An 11,184-nucleotide genomic window follows, 5' to 3' on the forward strand; every position below is an offset into this window, starting at 1 on the left:
ATCTTTCTCCCGCGGAGCAGCTGGTAGTTTCGAACCGCTGACCTTAAGGTTCGCAGCCCGATTCGTAACCACTACGCTACCAGAGCTCCTTAAAATTAATGGGATAAAAATAAGCATTTATTCTGCCTTATAAATATTTCAGGGCATTAAATTTACAAAAAAATTCAGTAAATGAGGAAGAAAAACAGCTAACAAATGTAGAAGAAATAAAAAAATCTGTAAGCCTACACTTAGTAACATCTAATGAAATTATTGATATAAACAAAGATGTTTAGCTTCTGTTAAAAATCATCAGAAAATATATGAATAGGAAGCCCTTTTAGAACTAAAATAATTACAAACATACTGCTACCTGGGCTTGCTGGTGGTGATGGTGTTAAGTGTCTATTCAAACTCACAAAGTCCCTATTTAGGGCTTCCAAGGAGGAACCAGCAAGCTTGAATAGCCCAACTTGTGGTTCAAAGAGACCTTGCAGTCCAGCCCATTAGCCCACAGCACCACACCAGGACTCCCTATCTGCACACAAGAGGCATAAAACCTAACTTCGAAGAGAGGAATCAAGCAGTCACCATAATAAGCAACTAGATACTAGAGTCCTGGTGTGGTGCTACAGGTTAATGCACTGGACAGCAAGGTCCATTTAAACCACAACATCAGCAGTTCAAGCTCAGCAGACACTCCTTTGAAACCCTACACAGGGTTGCTATGAGTTGGAACTGACTTGACAGCAAGTACCAACAACAGCTACTACAGGTGTTCAAAAACAAGGCAGTATGTGATATAGAATCATCTACAATGTAGTCTGGTGTCCTGGTGTGACACTGTGGATTAATGCGCTGGAAAGCAAAGTTGGTTTGAACTGCAAGGTCAGTGGTTCAAGCACACCAGCTGCTCCTCAGAAACCCTATACAAGGCTACTTTGGGTTTGAACCAACTCAGTGGCACTTAATAACAATGTAGTCTAGTTGAAAATGTTTAACCTGACACTATCAAACCATTAGCATGGGTCTGATGTTGTGTGCTGTCAAGAGGGTTATGACTTATAGCAACCCTGTGCGCGGTGACAGCAAGAAGCTACTGGTGTTTCAAACACCAGTCTTCAAGTTAGCAGCCCAATGCTTATCCTACAGTGCCATACCAGGACTCCAACTGGTGCTAAAGGATGTAGTCGTTGTTGTTAATTGTCTTTCAGTCATTTCCCACTCATAGTGACCCAAGGAGCAACTGGTAAGCTTTAGCTACCAACCATGTGGTTCTAACCGGCCTTATAGTTCAGCGCATTAACACACAACACCACACTAGAAAACTGAAGGATATAGTAAAACAAGTTAAATGACACTCATAAGGAAGCAATCATATAAATCCAGACAGTGGAGGGTAAGCACCCTACTCTCTTTGGTGAAGCACTTGTTATTGGTAAGTGCTGTCGAGTTGGTTCTGACCATAGATAGGGTTTCTGACCATAGACAGACTGATATTAGATAAACTGGTCTTAGTAAATGTAATAATATTAAATTACTATCTGTGTTTTAGAGGTACATATTATCTAAGGGTTGAATGTTAAAATGTCTCAAAAATACTTCAGATTAATACTTCAGTTTAGAGGACAACTGAAAAATACAGCAACTAAGCTATCATAGCAAGTGAAATAATTTAGTAAAATAATGATTCCATAAGTTAGTAAATTAATAAAAAATAATTTTAAGTATACAATTATACAATTTATATATGTAAAGTGCCATTGAGTGGGTTCCAACTCGTAGTAACCCTACATACGATTTCAGAGGAACAGCTGGTTAGTCTGAACCACCAACTTTATGATTCAAATCAACTTTATGGTCCAGTGTATATCCTACAAGATTCCAATTATGCAACTAAAGCAGGTGAATTTTAAGGTGTCTAAAGTCTGGGAGCTTAGTGGTTACGAATCGGGCTGTGTACCGCAAGGTCAGGAGTTCGAAACTACCAGCGGTTCCGCGGGAGAAAGATGAGGCTTTCTGCTCCCGTAAAGATTACAGCCTTGGAAACCCTATGCAGGGTCGCTATGAGTCAGAACCGACTCCACGGCACTTATCAACAACAACAAAATTATACCTTCAATATTTTTTTAAATTCTCATTCTTCAAGGATGAGTAACAAATTTTTTTAAAATTTGAAAAAATTAGCAGTCCTGGTGTGGCAATGTAAAATCAATGGACCATATGGTAGGTTTGAACCACAAGAGGGTTAGCAGTTCAAATTCATCAGACACTCCTTGGAAACCCTATACAGGGACGCTGTGAGTTGGAATCAACTTGAAGGCATTTAACAACACAAAAAAGGTAATGTGCTAGACATTGAGAATAAGAAATTAAAACAACAAGATCCTCACCTTAAGGAAATTATAACCTGATATAAACTAAGTATGACACTGACAGCAGAACTGTAATATCCTAAAAGAACCAAGGGAAGTCTATTGAGAAATGATGACACATACCTTGAGTACCTGTTCTTGAACCTTCTTTTGCTTTTTCTTTGGAGCAAATATCTGATCATATTCTTCTGTATATTCCAGAAGCCACTTGCTTGGCTTCCTAAGGCGTTTCTTCTCTGAGCGCACAGCTAAAACAAGAGTTGAGTATTAAGCAATATGCTATAAAAACAACTGTTTTCATGCATCTATCCCCATACTCCCAAAGGTACAGAGGTGGAAACACACATCACAAAAACAAAACAAACAAACAAATAAAAACTGTGGCTTAAGTCAAGGGGGCTTTAAAAGGTTTGTGAAAAATCAAAAGATAATAGAAAATTTCCATGAAATTTTTGAAGCTGCTTCATGTACAATAAAGAGAGTATGGACAACTTGCATTATATATACACATATACCGCACCCTAACTTAAGGAAAGGTTTAAAATAAACCTTTTCTTTATTTTAAAACTAGCAGTATACAGTTACTAATACTTGTACAAATAAAATGAACATATTTAACAACAAAAAAAAACCTTCTAAATAAACATAAAATATTCCATGGATTATTTTGATTAAAACCTCCTTAAAACATTTTGTGCTAGATATTTTACCTAATGAGCAATACCTGCATGAATTTCAAAAGCACTTCATGTATTATGAAGTAGATATGGTTTTGGAATAAAACAAGCACAACCTGTGTAAATCTGAATATTAAGTCGCTATGAGTCAAACTGACTCAACGGCAAGTACAACAAGTACATGGGTTTAGAATGAGTTTCACATTAAAACGGAAAAATAAATTTCTAAAAAAAAATCATTAAGAAATAAAAACTTAATATGTATTTCCTGGTATGGCATTGCAAGTTCAGTGGGTCAAAGCCACTCCTTTGAAACCCTATACAACAGGGTCTCTATAGTCGGAAACAACAATGGTATTTAATTAACAACCTATATATCACTATCACAATGAAATTTTAAAAAATACGTTATATACGTCTAAGACAGGAGAATCTTATAAAAATAGAATTGGGGCATTTTTTTAAATGGTCATGTTTTACAGTAAAATTTTCATACCATTTTTTTCTTTGCATTAATGGTATAATAAATATCATTTCTCTATAAAATTCTGTACTAGTTTTAATTCATAATATATACTACAGTTATATTAACAAACTTTAAAGTAAACTGTGAGCAAAAGCTAGTGCCTACAGGATGCAGGTCTGGTAATGTACTTAACAACAATTAGCTATTGAAACTCCTATGGAAGACAGTTCTACTCATATACATAGGGCTGTTATAAGTTGGATTCCAATTGACAGTAACTGGTTATTTGTTGGTATGAAGAGAACAGTAGTTAAAGGGAGATTAAACTAAGGCCCCCAAAGGACTCTACTCTGAGGATAATGGCAAAGATAAGTAAACATCCTGGAGTCCTGGTGTGACGCTGCAGGTTAACACAGTAGACTGACTGCAAGGTTGGTACCTCAAGTTTACCAGCTGCTCCTAGGAAACTCAAAACAACTCTATGGCACTTGACAACAACAATAACAACAAAGTGAACATCCCAGCAGCAGCATCTCTACATCTGGAGACTAAAGGAAAAGTTTCCTTGACATAAGTGAGATAAAGTCCTTGAGATGTTGTAGACATAGGCTGACTCTCTTATGGATTTGCAGCCTGATGGTCCAAGAACTTGAAGCTCTCCCAGGTGTTTTTCATCAATACATTTCAATAAATGGTAATGAAATGATATAGGATGAATGTAAAGCTAATGCTCTCCCATGTAAACTATCACATAATTCACAATAAAACATTAAAAAAAACAAAAAAACAAGCTTGGTCTCTTTAAAAATTATTTTGAGTTTTGTTGCACATTTTCTTTCATGATATCCAGGACATTCCATTGTGATCACTTTCATAAGAGCGGTAGTGAGAGCTGGAAACCTTCTTGTTCTTCTGGTCTCAGGGTCAAGGAAACTGATGTGATCCATTAGCCGACTGGACTTATTGTTTCCAAGCATTGTCAGTTTCCCTCATACTTCTTTCACCCATCCAGTATCTTTTAATTTCATTTTCCTACTAATTTTTTAAAGTTGATTAATATTTAATATAATTTTGTTGTTGTTGTTGAATAACTCAGCAAAATAAAATGCCAGTTTATTGTTGCACAACATTGTTTCACACATACATCAAACAGGTCAAAAATAATAAACAGCAACTTCATAGACCAAAAAAAAAAAAGGAAAAGAAACTTTATCCTTCGCCTTTTATAACCATTTCATACAAACCAACTACTTATAGTATAGCTAGGTACATACACAAAAAAAGTTACTGAAATGCTTGGAATAAGATTGTAGCTTTTGTTTTTTGTTTTTTTTTAACAAGGTTTTTTTGTTTTTTTTCCTCCCTTGAGATTATAATGAACATGGTCACACCACAAGTAAAGTAAAGTTAAATTAGGACAGAGAATACTCCAAACAAAGGATGGTTTGGTCATCAGAGATCATTACAAATGGCTGACCCCTAACAATATGTATAAAAATATAAAATGTAAATAAAAAATACAAATTATCCTCTTTAAAGTACTTTTAAGAAAAAAAGCAGGGCCTTGGAAGTTTTGGTTCTTTTTTCTTTCCTGTTGCAAATTCACATTGTGGTTTTGGTTGGGTGCCAGTGGCGCTGACCAAAATGGGTGGGTGGGACTCTCTACTCCAAGGTGACCACCTCTTCCCCACCTTCTTGTACCTCATTGTCAGCCTCCTATTCCTTATTTTCCTCGTTAGTGTTCCCATTAGTGGGTGCATCTCTTCCATTTTCTGTTTCCTCCACAACCTCCTTCTTCTCCTTTAAGTCCTTGGTGGTAATATCCAAGCTGGTGTCCACATCTGCATCTGACATGCTGGGGCATGTCAGTGATCCGATACAGAGGATGATAAAGAGAGTGTGAGTTCGGGGACTCTGGCGAGAGGAGCCACATTCCACATCAGCGTAGAAGGAGAAATGCAGCAGAGGTGGCTGCACATAACACGGAGCTGGACCCAGAACCAAGAACAATGCAAAGATGGCTTTTCAAAGCAACCAATCCGATTAATAATAATTTTTGAGACACAACTATTAGTAAATATAACCAAAAATAAGAAAAAACAAAGACAATGAGTAAAAACTGGCATCTATTATTCTGATTGACACACAGCTCATTCTCTCAGATTTTTGTTCAAATACAACCACCTCAGACAAGTCTACTGTGTTCATTCTATTTAAAACCTAAAATCTCAGCATTCCCCACCTCCCTAACTGCTTTATTTTCTTATGTATCCCCTTGTTTATCAAAAACTGTTATTGTCAGAATAAATGCAAAGCAGACATTATTGTTCATCCACATAAAGGACATAACATCAAAATGAAGTAAGTAAAATACTGTGGGTGCAGCAAGGAGAATCAAATCTGAATCTGACTCATTAGATATAACTAGAAGAGTCTCTGAAGAAAGGCCTGGCAAATTACTTCTAAAAGATCACCCACTGAAAACCCTATAACAACATATGAGAGTACTATGAGTCAGAACTGACTCAACAGTAACTGAGTTTTTTAAACAATTAAAGAGGAAATACAAGAGGGTCAAAGGAACATAATAAAATGATACCACATCGATTGAATCAGCAAAATACAGACTGTGGGAAAATCTACAGAACAAATCTTCAGTAAATAAATTGCAAGGGCGCTTTGAATCTTTTATTATCCCTGCCTGTTCTATATATTAGGTTATTCTAAAATTTAAAATATGCATTTGTAATTTATAGAAAAATTAAAGTTCAAAATTAATCGGTATCTTTAACACCTTCCCAGACAGTAAAAGGAAATGACTTCCATCTACACCTCCATCCCAACGAAAAATTTATTAGCAACCGTATATAGGATTTGAACAGTCAAACTGTATTAAGGAGTTCGTTCAGCAACACACCAATACTGAAAAATACTTCATATACAAAAATAGTAATGACAAACTTCCATATATGTCTATAACCCAGCTTCAACAACTGCAAACTCAAGATCAATTCTGTTTCATCTATCTCTCACTCTTTGCCTTAGTCAAGTAACTTTAACACTTTCAAAACCATATTATGTTCTGCCTTGCTTTTCTGTTTAAAGTATGTGTTCTCAGTAATAGAAAGCAATTTGAATGAAGTGGGAAAACATTTTTTTTGATGCTAATATGGACTTTGACATACCATTGTTGTTGTTAAAACTCACTGAGTCAGTTCCAACTCATAGAGACTCTGTATAGGGTTTGTGAGTTAGAATCTAGTTTGAAACACTGATCTACCTTGCAGTTCAAATCTACTTTGAGGTTGCGTGCTTAACCTACACAGTGCCATACCAGGACTCCTTGGGACACAAATGTTCCGAAAGGTTTGTACTGCTAGTTGATGTGGGGTAAGAACTATTTCTTGATATTCATATAGTTATATAAGTCTCCACCACATAGAAAGCACACATTAAAAGTAGGATAACTTCGCATTAAACCTTAGAGGTTAAAAACTACAGGTCAGTCACATTGATCATAAAAGACTTAAAATAGCTCCCAGAAAGACAATGATATCATCTTTTTTTGATTCAATATGTATCTCTAAATGCATACTTACTTAGTACAAGAGGGCGTCAAAAAGGTCACGGAAAAATGGAAATGAACAGGAATGGAATTTTCTCACGAACTTTTTGAAGCCCCTTCACATTCACTCACTAAAAATGTCATCCCAATACTATCTAATCCTATCCCTTGGTCTATGTACACGTTCCTCATGAGCACAGTTAAGTGTTCTGGAATACTCATACTACACAATGTTGTTCATAGCTTGTCATGACCCACACAATCAAAAGACTTTGTGTAGTCAATAAAGCACAGGTAAACATCTTCCAGGTATTCTCTGCTTTCAGCCAAGATCCATCGGACATCAGCAATGATATCCCCTCCTCCTTCCACGTTGTCTTCTGAATCTAGCTTGAACCTCTGGAAGTGAGAGAACTTTGTCAAGGTATGGTAGCAGCCATTTTGGCTTACCTTTAGTAGCACTAACTCGCACAGGATGTCAATGATAATTTCCGATGATTTCTTCTGCATTCACATGGGTCACCTCTCTTTGGAGATGGGCACAGATACAATCTCTTTCATTCAATTGGCCACACAGTTCTCTTCCAAATTTCTTGGCATAAATGAGTGAGTCTATCGAGTGCTGCATCAGTTTGTTGAAAGATTCCAATATGTATTCCATCAATTCCTGGTGTTTTGTCCTTTGCCAATACATTCAGTACACCTTGAAGTTCTTTCTGCCTTTAGGCTCTTGATCATATGCCAACTCTTAAAATGGTTGAACATCAACCTTTTTTTTTTTTGATACTGTGGCTCTGTGTATTCTATTGATGCTTTCTGTGTCACTCAATAATTTAACCAAAGAATCTTTCAATACTAATACCAATCCTTTAATACCGCAAGTCAAGGCTTGAATTTTTTCTTCAGTTCCCTCAGCTTGAGAAAGGCTGAGCGTGTTCTTCCCTTTTGGTTTTCTAACTCCAGGTCTTTGCACATGTCCTTATACTACTTGAATGTGTCTTCTTAACACGACCTTTGCTATGTTCTGTTCAGCGCTTGGTCCTCGTCACTTCTTCCATTTGGTTTTGCTTCTGCACACTACAGACCAAGTTTCAGAATCTCTTCTGACATTCATTTTGGTCTTTTCCTTCTTTCTTATATTCTTGATGACCTTTTGCTTTCTTCCTGCTTGATATTCTTGATGATATGCCAAAACTCTTCTGGTCTTCGATCTTTCGTATCTAATGCATCATATCATGTTCTTCAGATGATTCCAAAATTCAGGTTGGATATACTCAAGGTCAAGGAGCTCTGGTAGTATAGTGGTTATGAATCAGACTGATAACCTCAAGGTCAGTAGTTCGAATCTACCAGCAGTTCCACGCGAGAAAGATGAGGCTTTCTGCTCCCGTAAGGATTTACAGCCTTGGAAACCCTGTACAGGGTCGCTATGGTTGGAACCAACTCAACTTAACAACAATAACAACAAACCTCAATTAAGTGCCTGAATGCACCCCATACTACAAGCCAGGCTCCTACCCTAAGTGACTCAGCTTTACTTGCTCCGTGCGATGGGAAGCCCAACGTTCTATCTCATGCTCTGGACTCTTGGTTCTGTTACTGCTTCTCTGCTACTCCTCTCCTCTATCATAGCTTTCTGTCCCTGGGTCGAGGAGGTTCAATGCCCAAGAATCTCAGGGTACAAAGGACGTATTCCATTCCTCGTTCATCTTCATTGGTGGTAATGGAGGTAGTGGTGACAGTGTGCTGTGGAGTTCATTACAACGCATAGTGACTCTGTATAGGATTTCCGAGGCTGTAAATCTTTATAGGAGCAGAATGTCTCATCTTTCTCCCACACATCAGGTGGTAATTTAAACTACTGACCCTGATTTGGAACCATTACACTACCAGAGCTCCTTTGATGGCAACGAGACCCCCTATTTCTTCTTTGAAGATGGCTCATTTTATACCCAGTAGAGTTACAGGTTTTACAATCGCAGTTAATCTGTTAAGTCCTCAAAACTGAATCTTATAATCCTGTCAAATTCTTCCCTCACCTGCTTTTTCCCAGACTTATCAGGATAAATGCTGTTTGGTGGGAATTAACATTAACTGCACTACAAACCCAAATATCCATTAACTGATGAATAGGTGAATAAAGTTTGATTATGCCCATACCATAGGAAATTATTTGGCATTCAAAAGGAATTAAATCCTGATATATGCTACAGTACGGAAGAACGTTGAAAATATCCTAAGTGAAATAAGCTTCCATGTAACATAATTCCACTTACATAGAATGTATACAATGAAAGCAGACTGAGTATCAAGCAAATTATTTACTTTGAAGACAGCAAGGAAAGAAAAGTCAGTCCATCAGGGGAAAAAACCTTCTAAGACTGAAACTCAAAGAACCCACAAGCAATCTAGTATGCTCACTGGTGATCACCCTGGTCTACTTGTGAATGGAAGTAGGGAAAATGCAGCAGTGAAAACATGGGCTTTATTAGGCCATGTTCTATTGGCCCCCTTGACCTGGAGGTGAGAGAGAGAACAGAAGGGCTGGCTGGCATTAAGTTCAAGGAGCTGTGTGAACTCCTGAGCCCATGGGCACTAACTTAGCCCCTGCAGGAGCTAGGGCTGAGAGTAAAGTGGCGAGTTGGCCTGAACTACAGGGAGGTATACATGAACTCCCAAACTTGCAGCCAGTACCTATCTGACCTAGGTTGGATGGTTGTTAGCAGGCCAGAACTTGAACCTGAGGAAGATAAAGATGTTTGATACTGTGTGCCTGGGGGTAGGAGGCTGCCTGGTAGAATGGGCACTTTGGACATTTTAATGAATATATATAGAGAGGGAGAGGAACCAACTCAAGGGCACTTAAAATTTATCTATTTGTTTTCTAAGTGTACATCAAACATTTTTGCCTAGTTCATTTGTGACATAAAAGATGTAAAATGGGGAGCTACAAAGAAGAATTAGGATAAATGTTAGAGGAAGGAATTGTAATCACTGAAATGAAACAAGGTGTGTAATTTGCTGACTCTAATAGAGAGCTGATAATCTTATCTGTAAATTTTCACCCAATTCACAATAAAAAGTTACAAAGGAGAACAAACAAGATGGTGGACCAGGTGGAAGTGGAATGAGGAACTTCGTCAGCAAAAAGAAAGAATACCGGACAAAGGAGGCTCCGGATTGTGCCAGAACTCTGAACCACATATAAAGGAATATTTAGAAGGTTGAAAGGCTTACAGCTAGGGTAACTGGTAGCAGAAGCAAGAAATCCATTGCTTTCTAATTCAAAACGATCAGCTACGCTCGGAGTCGCCATATTGGAACAGACCAAGTGGAGGAGGGATCAGAGCAGCCACGGACGCCTGACAGAAGAACGGAGATAAAGGTGTGGCCATTCTTTTTTGTTGCATGGAGGGGATTCTAACCACGGCAATGAAGCGATACATGATACGATAAATGTAAAGCTAATGTTCTCCCATGTAAACTATCACGTAATTGACAATAAAACATTTAAAAAAAAAAAGAAAAGAACACCAAAACATGCAGACAGTACCCATTTGACCTAGCCTCAATGGCTTGATAATCAGAACTTGACTAGAGGAAGATATAAAAAAAAATTATTTTTGATAAAGGAAACAAGGGTAAATTGTTACAATTTGATGAACGTGACCTATACTTATGGAGATAGTAACTTAAATACCAGCAGAAAGGAAAGGAGGCTTCACATCAAGTATCAATACTATCACCTCTGTGCATATGGTAGATAGGGATGGGCAACTTAAGACATTGGCTACCTAAAATGAGCGGGTAATAAAGGCACCAAGTGACTGGTTTACAAGGTTTCAAGAGGGAGTTTAGTTTAAGAGAATGGGGGCTAGGGGGGGGAGGTTTCATCTTGTGTAGATGGGTCTGATGAAAAGAGATGGGGATAAGATCCTTATGATTCAATAGAGAGTAATTGTCATCATGACTAATTGCGACTGTCACAATTGTAAAGGTAGAAGTTTTGTAACAAAAACAGCGGGGGTGGTTAATCTTACAGTCCAGAAACAGAGGACCCTAGGACCATCAAGCAAGAACAACACAAACAGAATGCAGGACCTTATCCGGAGCTCTGGTAGC

The 11,184-nt window shown here is 37.7% G+C and overlaps 1 protein-coding gene across 2 annotated transcripts in view; it reads right to left on the bottom strand.

The window, feature by feature from the left end:
• The window catches only part of NSD1 (nuclear receptor binding SET domain protein 1), a 218,246-nt gene that overhangs the window by 112,365 nt on the left and 94,697 nt on the right, over positions 1–11,184 (bottom strand). For both annotated transcript variants that reach the window (XM_006873463.1, XM_006873464.1), the window contains one exon: positions 2,478–2,602. In XM_006873463.1, the coding sequence (XP_006873525.1) occupies positions 2,478–2,602 (125 nt within the window). The remainder of the gene's footprint in view (positions 1–2,477; positions 2,603–11,184) is intronic.

The sequence above is a fragment of the Chrysochloris asiatica genome, unplaced genomic scaffold, assembly GCF_000296735.1.
Source record: "Chrysochloris asiatica unplaced genomic scaffold, ChrAsi1.0 scaffold00242, whole genome shotgun sequence".
NCBI lineage: Eukaryota > Metazoa > Chordata > Mammalia > Afrosoricida > Chrysochloridae > Chrysochloris > Chrysochloris asiatica.